The sequence below is a fragment of the Doryrhamphus excisus genome, chromosome 23 (assembly GCF_030265055.1).
Source record: "Doryrhamphus excisus isolate RoL2022-K1 chromosome 23, RoL_Dexc_1.0, whole genome shotgun sequence".
Classification (NCBI taxonomy): Eukaryota; Metazoa; Chordata; class Actinopteri; order Syngnathiformes; family Syngnathidae; genus Doryrhamphus; species Doryrhamphus excisus.
This window is the reverse complement of record NC_080488.1, coordinates 1,706,351-1,725,491: the sequence shown is the minus strand read 5'-3', so window position 1 is coordinate 1,725,491 and position 19,141 is coordinate 1,706,351. Positions and strand designations below refer to the sequence as shown.

General features: G+C 42.5%; 1 protein-coding gene across 3 annotated transcripts in view; it reads right to left on the bottom strand.

Moving 5' to 3' along the window:
- LOC131110159 (protein diaphanous homolog 1-like) overlaps nucleotides 1-19,141 on the bottom strand; it is an 84,710-nt gene that overhangs the window by 15,876 nt on the left and 49,693 nt on the right. For all 3 annotated transcript variants that reach the window (XM_058062953.1, XM_058062952.1, XM_058062954.1), the window contains 2 exons: nucleotides 802-897; nucleotides 609-703 (listed from right to left, as the gene is read on the bottom strand). In XM_058062953.1, coding sequence (XP_057918936.1) covers nucleotides 609-703; nucleotides 802-897 — 191 coding nt within the window. The remainder of the gene's footprint in view (nucleotides 1-608; nucleotides 704-801; nucleotides 898-19,141) is intronic.

Below are 19,141 nucleotides of genomic sequence, written 5' to 3'. Positions count from 1 at the left end.
ATTTGCCGTTTTATTATTATTATTATTATATTTATTTATTTATTACTGATTGATTGATTTTCGTTATTATTGATTTGTTTATTTTTCATCTTATTTTGTGTAGAAAAAAAAAGGAAGATATCAGCATCCATATCAAACTTGCTTAGAGCACTGTAGACATGACTATAGTCACATTTATACACTTTTTTATTTACAACATATTGCGCAACTGCAGGGTCTTGAGACACATGCTAACTCGCAAACTAGAGAGCTAGCGACCTAAACGGTAGCCTTCAAGTTATTTCCTTTCAACTTAAATAGCCAAAAACTTACCACTTCCACACGGATAGGGAGGATAACTATTAACAGTTATTTAACCTTTAACATGAACATGAATCAAACGTAATAATTTTTTCTGGGTACATGATACCATACAGTATCCATATCAAACTAACATTAAACTTTCATATCAAGGCGGGGGCCTCAAACTAGTGTCCTGCGGGCCACACTTGGCCCGCGGGCCGCGTGTTTGAGACCACTGATGTACACACACTAATTCATGATAGAAAAAAAAGACGCCAGAAACAGCAAAATGATATTTGTGGAACCAAATCAGCGACCCCATGTACCTGGACCATGGACTCTGTGAGGATCTTCTCGTTGACTTCCAGAATCGCGCTCTTGATCTCTTCGTACGGGATACGGAAAGATCCGAGAAAAATAGCTACATGAAGAAAAAGTTTTAGGTTTGATATGAAGTTTCATGTATTAGTTTTGATGTATTTTTTCATGTATTTTTTTGTACCCAAATGTTCAACTTACAAAGGTTTTGTGAGGACTTTGAGTCAATAACCTTCAACTCCTTGACCTTCTTCTTTTGCAGATGCTTGTCATCTCCGCCGTCAAGCTCCTTTTTGGCTGGTGATAAGGACAAAGAAGAGACATTTTGTTGGAAAGATGCTTTTTAACATCTTAATGTGGACTCACTCTCTATGTACACATCTCCATCTTTTCCCAAAAGCTCAACAAAAGTGACACTTGTGTGCGAGACCATGGTGTGAGACGATCGTGTCGGGGGAAAGAAGTCCCGGCGGCCAGCTAAATGTGCTCGGACATTTATTTGCTGCGAGGCATGTTAACTTTTGCAATAGGCTTGCAGATACAGTACGTTTTATGACACACTGGCGCTTGACAAACACTTTTGTGTTAACCCGCTCTGACAAGGTCAGATGTGTGGCTTTAAGGATGTGTCGTTGTGTGAGAGAGAGGGGGGGTGCTGGTGAATGTGCTCCGGATAAGAATTAAGGCTGAAAGATGAACAAGCACGTAGATTTGGCCACATTACGACACGTTGTACTCAGGCAAGGTCGATTTGATTGAAGGTCGGCGGGAAAGTGGCTGTCACTGTTTGTCTAAGTCAGGGGTCTCAAACTCAATTTACTTGGGGGCCACTGGAGCTGGGGTCTGGGTGAGACTGGGCCGCATCCGGTTTTCCAAAAAAAAACAAAAAAAACGCATTTATTAAAAACAAAAAAATTAAAAAAAACTTTGCTTTGGTTCCAATTTTCTACAATAAAAGCTCTGATAAAACATTCCACTGTTCTCAAATATCTTACTTTTTATTTTTCTACACAAAATAAGATGAAAAATAAATAAACAAATCAAGAATAAAGAAAATCAATCAGTTATAAATAAATATAATAATAATAATAAAATGGCAAATAATAAAAACTTAAGAAACCACATATAGTTGGTGGGTAGACAAATTATTTTTTTCACATTAAAATGAACAAAGCATTATTAGAGCCCTGTAGACATGACAAAACACGACTATAGTCACATTTATACTCTTTTTATTTACAACATATTGCGCAACTGCAGGGTAACTTGAGACACATGCTAACTCGCAAACTAGAGAGCTAGCGCCCTAAACGGTAGCCTTCGAGTTATTTCCTTTAAACTTAAATAGCCAAAAACTTACCACTTCCACACGGATAGGGAGGATAACTATTAACAGTTATTTAACCTTTAACATGAACATGAATCAAACGTGATAATTTTTTCTGGGTACATGATACCATACAGCATCCATATCAAACTAACATTAAACTTTCATATCAAGGCGGGGGCCTCAAAGTAGTGTCCTGCGGGCCACATTTGGCCCGCGGGCCGCGTGTTTGAGACCCCTGGTCTAAGTGTTTTCGGGAACTTCCAACTTAACAACCGAGGTCCAGAACAGAAATTGTACTATACTATTGACACAGAATTGTCTGGTCAACAACAAAACCAAAGCAAAACTACACTGTAAGTATGTCAAATCACATATTTCTATATTAGTTATACTATCCTCATATATATGGTTTTATACTATTTTTGTACTTACACTCCGAGGTCAATCTACACGACCCTGTTCCTTCCCAAAAACCTTCAACACGTGTCCTTAATCTTTCCGGATGCTCGTGTTCCTGTCACGAGACAACACTGTATGGCCTTTATAGCACAGTATGGCATCCCATCACGTGGCTAGTCAAATGCTGCTTTGTCTAGCGAAAGGCCAAACATGCTGATCATTTGTTCGCCAGTCCGGGCCGCCTAATGAGTTCCTCGACTCGCTAACTTGGAACACACACACACACACAAAGTCAGGCCTCAATGCGTCTTTGTTTCCCTGCTGCAGATTTGCCTTCATTAAATAAAACTAAGTTAAAATACAGTAAACCTCGGATATATCGGATTCAATTGTTCCCACTGGTTTTGTCCGATATAAGCGAAATCCGTTATATGCGTATACCGGAAAATGTCCGTTTTACGCATATATCGGATTTATATCCGGTATATGCGTAAATCGGATTTTATCCGTTATAAAAAGGCACTTCCTTGACTATGTTTCCAATGTTTCCAATGCAACGCTGCAAATGACGTCGTATAGCGGCCTGTCACGATTCGGCGAATCGGAGCGCCACGATGCGGCCATCCGATATATGCGAGGGAAATTTCATGGAAATGCATTGGAACGGGACTGGAGATTTTGTCCGAAATAGGCGAAATCCGTTATAAAAAATCCGATATATGCAATGAATTTTTATTGGAAATGCATTACAGAAAAATCGGTTCTTTTTTTTAATCATGTCCGTTGTGAGCGAATTTCCGATATATCCGAGTCCGATATATCCGAGGTTTACTGTAGTACAGTCAATATATATATTTATATATATCGCTATATGAATCAACAATAGCATTGTGTCTCTAATGCAGTGTTACACCCCACCGAGCAGGAAGACATATGGAAGCACACACTAAATATCATATCCGGACATCTTGGGGGGAAAAAACAAAATCCTTCTGCACATAGACAGGAAGTGACCATAAATCGCCCGTTGACACAGGCTGGCTATGACCTAAAAAAAAAATGTACATTAAAAATCTACATTATCATTACCATGATGGCATGATAAATATAATTCAACCTTTGCATCCTGTCACTAGGTCAGCATGTGAGAAGTGATGAGTGAACATGTGTGTGTGTGTGTGTGTGTGTGTGTGCGACCGTGCTCCACAACGTCATCTTCTCTCCAGCCAATGAAATCACGGCGAGCCGTGCTGACATCACGGCTGATTCATGAAATGGGGGAGTCTGGGAGTAATACAGATTGTAAAATGGCTGCCCTGTGATTTCCACATGCACGTCCCCGGCGTTCTATTTGTGAGCCTATGGCACCCCTAGTGGCGGGTATGGAGCACGGCAACGTCATGGTGGGGGGAGGAGAGGATGAAAGCGCACATGTGGGATGACACACACACACACACACACACACGGAACAGCATATTAGCTCACTTATTGAGTCGAATAACAAAACTTTACATTTGCGTGTTTATTCTATTTTACAAAAACACACAGATTGGTTCTGGGAACCAACCGCCCCCACCCGGCCCCCCTAAAGTCTGCCCAACAGCTGCTTGGCACTGAGTGAGAAGCAGGAAAAAAGGGGGGGGGGGGTATGTGTATAGTCACATGTGTGTGCCATAAAACACACAAAATTCCTCATTTCTGACTCTTACTTTTATTAGAACTTAAAAAAAAATGTGGCTGGGGGGCCAGAGGAGGATCACAAGGAGTCATGCAAAGGTCCTTGTCAATATGTAACTGTGTGTGTGTGTGTGTGTGTGTGTGTGTGTGTGTGCACAAAGAGGAGTCTGTTAGTCGGTCAGCAGACCGGTGTGTGTATGTGTGTGTGTGTGTGTGTGTGTGTGTGTGTGTCCTTCACCCCTCCCCATTCTATTCTCTTTCTATCCTTAAAAGGAGAAAGCGTGTGTGGAGTCGGCACCAACAAAGTTATATAAAAAAAAAAAAAAAAGTGGGCAACAGTAAAGAAAGGAAAAGTTGGATAAACCTTTTTTTTTACTAGTTCTCCTCATCCTTTCATCAATGCTGCCTACGGTTTATTTTTAACCCGCTAAAAGCTTTCAGATGATGTGCTGTTGTATAGCAGTGTTTTCCATGAGCCCTCTTAAGGGGAGGGGACTAAAAAAGCATATAACTTCAACACTTATATAACTTTTTTTTTTTCCTGACAGCATTCCAGCACTGGAGATTGTCGTAACTGGGACGGAGGAAAGGGTTTTAAGTTTCAACATAAAAAGTGTGTGTGTGTGTGTGTGGGGGGGGGGGGATTCTTTTGGAAAATCTGCTCAGCACAAACAAATGTTTTGCCAACTTTTTCCCAAAGAAGAAAAAAAGAAACTTGCGCTTAACTTTAGGGCTGAAAAGTACAAAATAAAAGAGAATAGCGTGTCCTCCTTTATGTCTGACAGGCCAACAGCTGTGTAGTCTGGGGGTCCTTTAAACTTTAAATGTCCAACATTGCTGTCAGTCCCCCCAATTTGACAGAAGAATAAAAGGGGGTTTCCACGGTAACTGTGGGGTCTGAAAGAGCCCCTTCATCCTGTTTTTCTTCTGTGAAAGGAAACTGGTAGAAAAGGCTGTGTGTGTGTGCGTGTGTGTGTGCGTGCGTGAAAAGGACCAGATGGCAGGGTGGGGCATTGGGGAGGGGGAGCGGGGGGCAGGATGTGGGCGGGCCAGGACGCTGGGGGAGGGTTTGTGGGAGGGATTTAGACTGTGCTCACTTGCGCTCCCCTGGTGCATGTAAAGTGTAACTGCAGCTTATATTTTATTTAATAAATGTTTTCTATTTTAGCACTTATTTGCTTTGAGAGAAATATGAAAATACATGTAATATCAATACTTGGGGATAGATATTAATTAGTCTAATCTAGTATTGTTTGAGTTATCGCTATCCACTACATTATTGTACAATACTGTCTTTGTATATGCTATAGTGGACATTTATTTTGTATTTACTTCAGTTTTAGTCATATATTTTATTTTATATATTAGTATATCTTCTTTCACTCTGAGATTTTATTCATTTTGTATTGCAGTACTGTATATAGTTCTTATATTTGGTGTTTTTCTTTCTCTTCTGCAATTAAAGCGACTGACTATTTTTGTAAAAAAAAAAATTCTATAGGAATTTTCTAAAAAAAACACTTAATTAAACTGACTGTTTACATACTTTATTATTATATTTGAAAATTGATAATCTAATTTGAAAAATCCAAATGAAACTATTTTTTTTTGTTTTAGCAAAAGGAAAATAAACATGTTACTTTTGACATTCATTTAATAATTTAAAATCATTTTTGGGGTGAGTTTTTCAGCTTTTTCCTCCAATACTAATGTACATGTTTACTATACAAAATAAATGACAGAGGAGGTAAAAAAGTGTGGAGCCATCAGCGAATGGCTTTTTATGTGTGGAGTCACAGTGCCCCCCAGTGGACAAGTTGGTGTACTGCCGATAAATGCTGTGAGTCTGCCTCCCAGCTTCCACACCTGGATAGTGTTTATTATGTTCATTCGGAAAGTCTGCTAGCAACCTAAGAATAGAAAAGGTGTATGTGAGGTAAAGGAAAGGAGCGAGAGGAGAAAATGGCGGCCATGTTTGGAGGACGGAGGACTAAAGGACGCGGAATTAGATAGTGTGAGTGGTTTCTGTTCTCCCAGGGCCATTGTGACCTCTCCCTGTTCTTCTGGCCATGAAGGTCCCTCGGCAATGACGCACACAACAGCATTACTGATGACACACACACACACACACACACACACACACACACGAGTACGAGTACGCGGGCTGTATTGCTGATAAGGTTAACTACAGTAGACGTATAGCAATACGGCGCCACCTTGAACTTGAATCCGCACTTGCTGAAACCACACAAAAAGCCCATAAATCCCCGTACCAAATAACCGCACGCAAACACACACACACACACACACATACACACGTGCGCTGAGGTGAGTTGCAAGGGTGTCCTTATTAAATCAGTCCAATATCAGCCAGTCTCATTGGGAAAGCAGAAAAAGATTTACTACCGCAATTACAGCAGCTAATTACAAGGAGGGAAGATAGAGAGCGCGGAGGAAAAAAAAAAAGGACGGAGAGCCGGAGCGCACAGAGGAGACGGAAATCAAATCAAGGAACAAGAGGAAAAATACAGGCGGGGTGGGGGGGGCAGCAGATACGGGGGAACTTCTTTTTTTTTTAAAGGACAAAGATGATGAGGAAGTGACCTTGAGTGATTTACAGCTCAGCGGCAGGCCACGAGCGGCGTAAACACAAAAAGTTTAACCTCGTCTTGGCTGCAAATATGTGACTGACTAAGAGGGTGACTCATGGGGGGGGGGGGGGGTGTGGAAGAGGCGGGGGCATGTTTTATAGCGATGTTGTTGCACCCTGATAGTTGCTGTGGTGTACAGTGTTTATTTTTCCCAAAGAGTCATTGTCCTTGATGCTCTTGTCATCATAGCATAGTGCTCCCTCTAGCGGGAGGAGAGTGAACTACACTCTAAAAAGTCATTTCTGTTGACATCACTTGATTTAATACATAAATGCAATGTAAAAAAATGTAATTAATTGATTTAGATGATCTTTCTAAGTTGCTAACTTTATTTTTTATGTTAAAAAATAATGTTAATAATTTTTTAAAATTAATTTAGCATGTCATATACACTCAAATTTTATTGTTGGTAAGCTTAAAACAAAATTCAAGCTGCAATGACTTAATAAAATTAGCTTGGTAACATAATACACACATATATATATAGTTACTGCTATGTAAAAAGCTGTGTTCTTTGTTATTATAATTAAACAAATTAAACGACTTAAATAAAATGATTAAGTCACTTGACTTAACATTTCTTTGAGTTATGAACTTAAAAACTCGTCCCTATGACAACAATTATTCAGTAAGAATTACTTAAAATGAGCTTTGAGTGAACAGGAAAATGCAATATTGTTTGTTGGTTCAAAGCAATTTCAAATTAAGTTGTCATAACTAAGAAAGACAAATGGAAATTATTGCGTTGAGGCTAAATATTTATTTTTCGAGTGTACTACTCTTTGGCTGATATTTGACCTCTGTGCCGGATGTTGAAAACTAAAAGTCATATTCCGGGAATACTGACGAGCCGCGTGATGAGATGTCAGATCAGAACCGCCCATCTTTTCATCCGCCCTCATTTACATGAGCGTCTTGGGGAGGAGGAACTGATAACCTTCAAACTGAGTGAAAATCTCAATTAAAAAGTGAGATGACCTGCAAGACAAACAACCCTTGTGAGGATCATTTTTGCCCCCCCCCCCCCCGCCCGAACAAAAAGGATTAGGTGTTCTGTTCCTGTCAGCTCTCAAATATTCATTATATCACCACAAGGGAAAGAGGCGAGAAGGAAGAAAATGGAAGTGTCGCAGAACAAAAAAATGTCCCACTTTTGCCAATGTGAGAAGTTTGGATTTATGTAAAGCAAACTGGATGAAAGGCGGACAGAGAAAAGTGGACGTTAACGGTGTCATGCCATAGAGGACGGTTAAAAGCCGGTTGTGGAACAGGCGGACACACTCATCCTTTGCTAATCCCTCAGTTTCTGTCCTCTCGTCTCAAAACCATCCATTCCGTTAGCCGTCTTTATCTCTGCTTCAGCGATGAGGACAAAGAAAAGCACTCACTCATTTGCAACCTCCTCCCTGCCTTCCTCCCTCCCCCTTTTTCTGCCTCTCGGTCTCTGCGGGCAAAGGCTTCCGGGCCTGATTAGCAATTGTGACTTGACCGCATGGTGGAAGGATTGGCACTCACGCACAAACACACACGGGAGCCTGCACAGACACGCCCACACACACACATGCCGCGTGTGGCAAAAGATGACGACAAGTGCCAGTTTTGCTTGGTCTAATTAACCTCTGAGCGAGCCCCGGAGACCAGGGACGGACTTGTAGAGGAGGAGGGTAGTTTTGTAGTTTCGCCTTCCTTAATGTCAGCCGTCGCTTGCGGGGGAAAACACAAACACAGACGCTTGGGGAAAGTGCATGCGTCCACGGGTGGACGGATCAGGATGATTTCTGGTGCTCGCCGTGATGTTTCGCTTCCAGGCAACATGTTAACATGGCCAAGTTAACTAAAAGGAAATGGAGGAAGCGGAAGGCGAGAAATGTGAGGACGGATGAAGATGGAGCGTCACTGGGGGTAAGACTGAGGAGCAAAAGGAATCAGGGGGAAGCTGAAAGATGGCGTCAATGATGAGGGAAATGTAGTTGGATCTACAGTACATAAGTAGATACTGGGGCGGCACGGTGGACTAGTGGTTAGCGCACAGACATCACAGCTAGGAGACCAGGATTCGATTCCACCCTCGGCCATCTCTGTGTGGAGTTTGTAATCCGGTTTCCTCCAACATTACGAAAAAAACATGCTAGGTTAATTAGCGACTCCAAATTGTCCATAGGTATGAATGTGAGTGTGAATGGTTGTTTGTCTATATGTGCCCTGTGATTGGCTGGCCACCAGCCCAAGGTGTACCCCGCCTCTCGCCCCAAGACAGCTGGCATAGGCTCCACAGCACCCCCCACAACCCTCACGGTAGAAAATGAATGAATGAACGAGTTCTCCTCCTATTTTGTGTGGAAGTGGTAACTTTTTGGCTGTTCTCCAAGTGCATGCGTGGGTTTTCTCCGGGTACTCCGGTTTCCTCCCACATTCCAAAAAAACATGCTAGGTTAATTAGCGACTCCAAATTGTCCATAGGTATGAATGTGAGTGTGAATGGTTGTTTGTCTATATGTGCCCTGTGATTGGCTGGCCACCAGTCCAGGGTGTACCCCGCCTCACGCTCGAAGACAGCTGGCATAGGCTCCAGCACCCCCCACAACCCTCATGGTAGAAAATGAATGAGTTCTCCTCCTATTTTGTGTGGAAGTGGTAACTTTTTGGCTTCTTATTTTATCTTTCATGTTCTCCTCGTGCATGTGTGGGTTTTCTCCGGGTACTCCGGTTTCCTCCCACATTCCAAAAAAACATGCTAGGTTAATTAGCGACTCCAAATTGTCCATAGGTATGAATGTGAGTGTGAATGGTTGTTTGTCTATATGTGCCCTGTGATTGGCTGGCCACCAGTCCAGGGTGTACCCCGCCTCACGCCCGAAGACAGCTGGGATAGGCTCCAGCACCCCCGCGACCCTCGTGAGGAAAAGCGGTAGAAAATGAATGAAGTAGATACCGACTTCAGCACAGTACACAAATGCAAAGCACACTCCATGACTGTGTTTTATTTAGTTCTCTAAATAAAAAACTACAAGTGTTCTGATTCTAGAATCAATATCGCGTACAACACAACAAAGCCTTATTTGCATTAGTGAGCCTGGCTTTTTTTTTTTGCAAATGCTTGAGGGGAAACTTCTGCAGGTGTTTGAACTACATCAATAACGCTGGATCATAGCCAAAGTAAGTAGCTGGGGGGGGGGGGGGGGGGGGGGGGGGGATGACAACCGTGATCTGACAACCTCCACCTCTGCCTGGGAACCTGGGGAAAAGTCTCTCTCATCAAAGACTTTCCGGGGTGCTGCAGGGTTTCCAGGTTGTGAAATCAGTTTTACCCCATCCCCGAGAGGGAGGGAAAGCAAAAAAAAAAAAAAACCCCAAAACCCCAAAATAAATTAAACAGGAGAATGAGATATTTAAAGAGAGACAAGCAAACATGCAAATCCTCTCCGAGAACATCTGTCTGCCGGCCTCTCTCAGGAATCGACTGCGGTCGGTGCTAGACGAGAAGATGCACAAAAGCACACACAAGTACACACCTAATCCCGCCATGTGCTTAGCGAGCCACCGGGGACGTGTTGCCAATCAGACGGCTATGTGAGGCTGGGCAAATGAAAACAATCAAGGAACACACAATGTGTGTGTGTGTGTGTGTGTGTGATGCCGCATGATTGAGTTCAAAGATTCATAATGCCAACTAGACAAGCAGACTCAGCCCAATGCGTTCCTACGGGGACCGTGGTATGGAGAGACTTTTTAGGTCTTCTGTAACTAAAAATGATTGATGTCAGGCGTGGCACAGCCGGAGAAGAATCAAAGTTTGAGTATGAGCTGGCTTATATCCTCTCATTCCAACGCATCTTCCAGATTTAAAACGCTACGTGTTCGGAATGAATGCAGTAGCAGCAGCGAGCGAGCAAAGTGCTGTGATGTACAGACACCGCGAAAAAAAAAAAAAAAGTCCAGGGACGCGTGTCTTGATCTTCGTCTATTCCATCATCTAATTGGCCGGAAATCAAAGTTTCTCCTGGACATTTGGGATATTTGCTCACAAAAGTGAGTACAAGCCTCACATTTCAGCAACCGCTTTTATAACAGTCTATATCAGGGGTCTCAAACTCAATTTACTTGGGGGCCACTGGAGCTTGGGTCTGGGTGAGACTGGGCCCTGGCTGCTAGGTTAATTGGCGACTCCAAATTGTCCATAAGGTATGAATGTGAGTGTGAATGGTTGTTTGTCTATATGTGCCATGTGATTGGTTTGCCACCAGTCCAGGGTGTACCCTGCCTATCTCCCGAAGACAGCTGGGATAGGCTCCAGCACCCCCGCGACCCTCGTGAGGAAAGGCGGTAGAAAATGAATGAATGAATGAAGTCTCCTCCTATTTTGTGTGGAAGTGGTAACTTTTTGGCTTCTTATTTTGTCTTTCCCCACCCTCGGCCATCTCTGTGTGGAGTTTGCATGTTCTCCCCGTGCATGCGTGGGTTTTCTCCGAGTACTCCGGTTTCCTCCCACATTCCAAAAAAAAACATGCTAGGTTAATTAGCGACTCCAAATTGTCCATAGGTATGAATGTGAGTGTGAATGGTTGTTTGTCTATATGTGCCCTGTGATTGGCTGGCCACCAGTCCAGGGTGTACCCCGCCTCTTGCAAGAAGACAGCTGGGATAGGCTCCAGCACCCCCGCGACCCTCATGAGGAAAGGCGGTAGAAAATGAATGAATGAATGAGTTTTCCTCCTATTTTGTGTGGAAGTGGTAACTTTTCGGCTTTTTATTTTGTCTTTCCCCACCCTCGGCCATCTCTGTGTGGCGTTTGCATGTTCTCCCCGTGCATGCGTGGGTTTTCTCCGGGTACTCCGGTTTCCTCTCACATTCCAAAAAAAAAAACATGCTAGGTTAATTAGCGACTCCAAATTGTCCATAGGTATGAATGTGAGTGTGAATGGTTGTTTGTCTATATGTGCACTGTGATTGGCTGGCGACCGGTCCAGGGTGTACCCCGCCTCTCGCAAGAAGACAGCTGGCATCCAAGACTAAGAATAAATGAAAAACTGAAACAGTAGTAATGCCCCCCCCCCCCCGCTAAGAAAACCCTCAATGCCAGACCGCATGGATACGTTCCCTATCCCACCTGTTGTGTGTGCTTGGCCCTGGTGAGCAAGCATGTGTGTATGTCAAGCCGGCTATCGCTCTGCTAGCTGTCTTGTCTCTTCTCATGGCTCACTGAGTGTGTCAGCCTGCATTGGCCCTCGTTCAGCAGCTAGCGAGAGATGGCAGCACCATTAAAATTTAACCCACTATCTCTCCACTCACTGTCAAGAAGAGAGGGCGAGAGAGAGAAAGAGAGAGAGGGAGAGGGTGGGGGGGTTGACGGGGACAGAGCAAGGCAGCCGTACAAGAATATACTAGCATGTACGCGACCGCACACACACGACCGCAACCGATTCCCTCGGAGTCAGTCAGATGTGATAGTGAGAGATGGGGAGCGACAGAGCGAAAGATCCTATACAGATGGAAAGTAAAGAACAAGATGGAAGAAGATTACCGCTCGGAAAGCCGCACACACCTGATGCATGGAACGGCTATGGAAATGAGTGACATCAATTCAGTAGCGGAAATGGGGAACGTGAATGGGCCTCATGTCACATCAGCTGATACTACCCCCCCCCCCCCCCCGGTTCCAAAGCCACCATTTCTATAACTAGGACCCATCAGATTCTGCTTCTCACTTCTCCACAAGCAATCATTCTTTCGCTTTCTCCTGCTTCTCCTTTTCTAAATCCATCCGACTTTTTTTGTTGAATACTTTTTGACACGTCACTTTTTCATTTCTCTGTGTCCTCGCACTCCGCCTGTCTGCATCTCTCTCCTGCTGTTCCTGTCATTTTCATGCCCGACGGAGTGTGGGAAAGCAGGCGGCGCTTGGGGCGGGGAGGTGGGGGGGTACGGGTTCTTAATTAAGAAGCAAGAGGAAATAAGGCCAGTTAACAAGGACACACACACACAAGCACACACACATTTGCATTGCTTTGCATTTGCAAGGACCCCTTCCCCTGCCAAACTTTCCTTGGCTCATCTTCATCGAGCCAACAAGAACCTGGCTACCTACTTCAAATATTAACTGCAAAGCAATTATAACAGGGGTCTCAAACTCAATTTACTTGGGGGTCACTGGAGCTCGGGTCTGGGTGAGACTGGGCCGCATCAGGTTTGCCAAAAAAAACAAACAAAAAAAAAAAAAAATTTAAAAAACTTCGCCTTGGTTCCAATTTTCTACAAGAAAAGCTCTGATAAAACATTCCACTATTTTTCTACACAAAAAAAGATGAAAAATAAATAAACAAATCAAGAATAAAGAAAATAAATTAGTTATAAATAAATATAATAATAATAATAAAACGGCAAATAATAAAAACTTCAGAAACCACATATAGTTGGTGGGTAGACAAATTATTTTTTCCAGATTAAAATGAACAAAGCATTATTAGAGCCCTGTAGACATGACAAAACACGACTATAGTCACATTTATACTCTCTTTATTTACAACATATTGCGCAACTGCAGGGTCTTGAGACACATGCTAACTCGCAAACTAGAGAGCTAGCGACCTAAACGGTAGCCTTCGAGTTATTTCCTTTAAACTTAAATAGTCAAAAACTTACCACTTCCACACGGATAGGGAGGATAACTATTAACAGTTATTTAACCTTTAACATGAACATTAATCAAACGTAATCATTTTTTCTGAGTACATGATACCATACAGCATACATATCAAACTTGCGCGGGCCGCACTAACATTAAACTTTCATATCAAGGCGGGGGGCCTCAAACTAGTGTCCTGCGGGCCACATTTGGCCCGCGGGCCGCGTGTTTGAGACCCCCGAATTATAACACGAAGCCAATTCCCCTTAATTTCATCTCTTGACCAAACCAAACTAATCAGCGAGTGCAGACGCCGTCTTAAGGTCCTCAGGGCTCCAAACTTCAATTCTGCGCCTAATCAGAGGCTGAGACTGGGTTGAAATCAGCGGGACTTTTATCTCAATCAGGATAATCAGGCGCAAGACACACAGAGCTCAAATTACACACTGGAAAAATAAGAGCTGCAGCGACAGAGTACACGGCCGTGATATTACCGAGTTTACCTCATCGCTACTGGATCAGCACACACACACACAAAGAGGCGGGGAAGTAGCTAGCTATTTCTAGAGAGTGCGTGCATGTGTACATTCTCCGTGAAGGTGACTTTGGGCTGGCTTGAGTGGTAATTGGGAACACATACAAATGCTTTTTTTTCTTCCTTATCCCCCCCCAACCCCCCCCGCTGCATGTTCACGTCAAACTCTTTTGCCGCCCACCTCATGCTTTCCCCTCCCACCTCCTCACCCCCTCGCTAAAGCCCTGAATGTGATTACGTTTCTGACATGAGTGAAAGGTGAAACCAAAGAAAGTGGAACGAGAGGGGGGGTTGCAAATGATTGACTTGAACATAGAATAAAAAAAAAACCATCACATACTTATTATAAGTACACGCTTGTATACTACACATATGATTGACTCCACGGGGAGTGGAGTTATAAATAAAAGTACATGTCACTCGGGCTGTCACCTTGATCTTGTCTGTGGAGGAGCATTCAGACACTCTGCACTGGCCATCTCATTTCCTCAGACGAGTGACATTTTGCCTTTTTTTTTTTTTACCCTTCTCTCTCTCTCTCTCTTGTTCCCCTCCTACACTCTGTTGCTGTGGTGATAAAATTAGCATTCCTTTCCTCCCCTGTCTCCCTCGACGGCTGGACAAGAGGTGACGACCACAGGGACAGAAGAGAGGAGTGAGGGGCAGGAAAAGAGGAAGACAAAAGGAGACATTATGAGGAAAAAAGATGGAGAGCGAAGACACACAAACAAATGAGCAGGGTGTGACTGGCAGGTGAAGATTGGGGAGAGAAAAGACAAAAGAAAGACCCGACGAGGAGGAGGAGGAGGAGGAGGAGAAGGACGGGGAAATACGGGATGACATGATGGAGGCTTGTCGAGAAAGTAAATGGGGTGCGAGTGGTGGGTGTATCCCCTTAAGGTATTATTATCACCTTGACAACGCCTCTCCTGTCTCCTTTGCTGTCCGGCTGCTTGATGAACTCTTTGAGTGAAGACATGACTACAAAATATAAACAGTAAAAAAAGTTGCAGCAACCTTCAAATATGACGGGACATAAAAAAGACAAAAAATATGAACTAATGGAGAGAAAAGCTGAGGAATGAAAGTCAGTGGCGTTCGAATATCGCTCCCTCACGCTACAGCCGTTTTTCAAAAATGATAACCACGGCTATTAACATTAATGAATGAATGGCCGCTGTTCCGTGTAGATTATGATTCATAATTTGTCAAAACATATTGAAATACAAGTGATAATGTAGTATCCTGGTCACTAGGCGGCGGCCATGAGACATTTTACATGACAACATTGCACGAAGTCACTCACTGCATATCCGATGTGATAGAGTGAAAACAGTTCTCCTCTCATACAGTGTGGAAGTGGTAAGTTTTTGGCTTCTTACTTTGTCTTTTCTTCCGCACTCTGTTATTCAGTTTGGAATAAAGAAATGAGGGGCTAACTAGTTAGCCCGCTAGCATGCTACGCAGCAGTAAGCTCTGTAAGTTTAGAAGCAAAATTTTGAGGTTCACTGGTTTGCTTGCAAGCTAACGGCCATCCCTGTGCTATGTGATATAAACAATAATAGGAGGGTAAAGACGTGTTACTTCATGTAACTTTAATGTAAAAAAAGTCGAACTCGGAAAAAAATAAAATTATTAACATTGAATCCTATGAACGTGGAAATTAATTTATTGCGGTTGTGTCTGGAAACAATTCAGTCCACTAGGTGTCCACAAGGACACAAAACATTGATTAGACATGACATTATCGTAAATTATGCCAATCAATGACATGATGGACAATTAGTTCTCCTCACTTTCTGTGTGGAAGTGGTAAGTTTATGGCTTCTTATTACATATTTCTTCCCACTCCTTTGGAAAAATAAATTGGAGGTTAAGTAGTTAGCTTGCTAGCATGCTATGCAGCTGTGGCGGGTTAGCGACGTGGTGTAAACAATGCATAATAGGAGTGTTGAAGTGATTCTAAGACACACTTAGAAAGTCCAACAGGTTTTCTATGCTCCTAAGTAGGAAAATATTCCATTTCTTAATATTGAATCCTACTTCATGGAAATTCACTTAATGAGGTCAGATCTGGAACTAATTAACTGTGATAAACGAGGGACGACTGCAGACTGGGTAGTTAGGTGACGACAATGCAGTAAAGACAGAACATACAAAAGAAAATAAAAACAAGGAAAACGCAGTAGAGGACTCATTATTGGAAGGACTTCTTCATGGGGGAGAGATACGGGGTGGGGGGGGCAAAGAGCTAGGAAGAAAGACACGACCTACATAGACAGAAAAGCAAGAGAATCTTAATCAGAAATCTGAAGAAGGAAATAATAAGGCAATCTGACAGCAAATGTCAGCTCAGGGAGGGGAAGCAGAGGGAGGCAAGGAGGGAGGGAGGGAGGGAGGGAGGGGGAGAAAGGAAACAGAAGGAGAGAGAGAGGGGACACCACCCACCAGGACCGTGGAAGACAATATTTCTGATGCACATAAGCAACACGCCACCCGGAAAAAAAATATTCCCTAAGTCCCACCGGAGGGAAACAGTAGCCTCAGGTCGGGGGCGGGGGGCGGCGGGGGGGTGAATCCTCCTATGAGGATGTATACCTGTGAACGGAAACTGTGCACGTGTTACCGAAACATGTCGGAGAAATGTTGCCCTTGAGCCAACCTTGTCTGGCATTTCGCTCAAAGCTCAGCTTCCTAAAACCAAGCGACACCTCTTATTGTCCGTGGAATTTCACTTCATTGGGAGTCCACGGGGGTGTCAAGAGGGCTGCGTTTATAAAAGGTGCCCGGAACGTGACGTGCACTTTTAGAGCTTTAGGAGAAAAAATACCACAACAGAGGAGGACGTCGCTTTCCTGTTGCAAATAATTAAGCCGGCAACATTCTAAACAGCATGCTCCCAAATTAAAGTCACTTTGATTAATGTTAGCATTTTTATAGAGGAAATATGAATATGATTGCCTGCTTTAATATGCCTCTACAATTCCGATTTACCACTAAAAAAGAAGAAATTAAGCCAGATGTCATGAACAGTTATATTAGGTCAGGGGTCTCAAACACGCGGCCCGCGGGCCAAATGTGGCCCGCAGGACACTAGTTTGAGGCCCCCCGCCTTGATATGAAAGTTTAATGTTTGATATGGATGCTGTATGGTATCATGTACCCAGAAAAAATTATTACGTTTGATTAATGTTCATGTTAAAGGTTAAATAACTGTTAATAGTTATCCTCCCTATCCGTGTGGAAGTGGTAAGTTTTTGGCTATTTAAGTTTAAAGGAAATAACTTGAAGGCTAATGTTTAGGTCGCTAGCTCTCTAGTTTGCGAGTTAGCATGTGTCTCAAGACCCCTGCAGTTGCGCAATATGTTGTAAATAAAAAGAGTATAAATGTGACTATAGTCGTGTTTTGTCATGTCTACAGGACTCTAATAATGTTTTGTTCATTTTAATCAGAAAAAAAATAATTTGTCGACCCACCAACTATATGTGGTTTCTTAAGTTTTTATTATTTAGTGTTTTATTATTATTATTATATTTATTTATTACTGATTGATTGATTTTCTTTATTCTTGATTGATTTATTTTTCATCTTATTTTGTGTAGAAAAATAAAAATTAAGATATTTGAGAACAGTGGAATGTTTTATCAGTTTTTTTTGTAGAAAATCGGAACCAAAGCCAAGTTTATTCATTGGGGGGGGGGGGGGGGGGGGGGTTGGAAAACCTGCCTGGTAAATTGAGTTTGATACCCCTGTATTAGCTGACTGACCTGTGGCCTTTTGTCTTGAAATTTTAAACATCTCACAGTGTGAAAAGTCCAAGAAAACCTACTAATTAATTAGATGTTATATGCATTAAGGTAGCGGACGATGGGGGGCATGAATCTTAACTAGGAAATCAAACTTTAATGAATGAAGTATTTTCCAAGTCAACCTGAGGTCAACGAGGTGGTCATTGTTATTCAAAGGCACAAGTTTCAAAAGTCATCTAATCTAAGGGATTAGACACAAGCCGTACACTAACACTAGGCCATCGGTACCATGCTTAACTAGGCTGCAATTACCCCCTCCCTGTGCTCACATCGAGCATTCAAGCCCCGGCCCGTGTGCTTGTCCCATCACTTCCACAGTGTTCCATAAGAGTACTTTTTATTTTTATTAGGAATCGTGTTGTCATCCTCACGTTACGGTCATTTTATGGCTCGGCTACGTCAGGCGTGTGCATGTGCGTGGAATGGTGCTAGCTCGAGTCTATCCATTACAATCGTGCCAGGTGACCCGCGCCTGGGGTGTTAAGTGTAGTGGTGCTGAATAGCGGGGGCAAGTTAGGATAATCCCAAGGGCCAAAAAATAGTGATGTAGGGTGCGGGTGGGGTGTTTTTTTTACAGAATTCTTAGTGGCGCCGCTCCATCTGGTACTTTTACAATCAGTAACTGTTACATTTGTTCACTTCCTGCTTTCTATAATATAGTTTAAGGTTTTTTTTTGTTTTTTTTTTAATAATGTACCTTGTACCAAAGTACGAGGTGATGTGACCTAAAATGTGACCTAACCTAAACATTTGTCTTTAATATTTCAAGTCTATGCTACTAAAATGACGTAGGTTTTCGAGTTCGACTTTATTCTTGTAAAATTGCGTGTTTTTTATTTCCTCCAATTGTCCAACAATGCTATTGTCATTTGATTCCAAATGTTTTATTTTAATATTTACACTTTATTCTTGTAAAATTGTGTGATATTTATTTCCTCCAATTGTCCAACGATACTATTATCATTTGATTCCAAATGTTTTCTTTTAATATTTACACTTTATTCTTGTAAAATTGCGTATTATTTATTTCCCCCAATTGTCCAACAATGCTATTGTCATTTGATTCCAAATGTTTTCTTTTAATATTTACACTTTATTCTTGTAAAATTACTCAGTTTTTAAAAAGTTTTCCTGTTGTAAGAATGTTAGAGCGACCAATTGTTGGCACAGCCCACAAATAACCCCCAGACTGTCCTTTGGACACCCTGCTTTATTACCAGTGACTATAGCTTGTGGCTAAGACACTCCTTCCTGTCCAGCATGTTATTTTTGTACAGAGTAGCAAACTGCAGTGGTGAATTTAAAGTGATAGTTCGGCGTATCCTGGAATCATTGATATTCCAGCAGTCATTTGTTTTCTTCATGTTTTTATATTGAGGGAGGCCTGCTGAGTTTCTCCAAGTGTTATGATTACAGCCGGTGTTTTTTTTTTCCATCCCCCGGCTGACATTTGCAAAGGTAACAATAAATCTTATACTGTTTTCGTACTGTACATGCGGCCAAGACTGCAGTCTAAA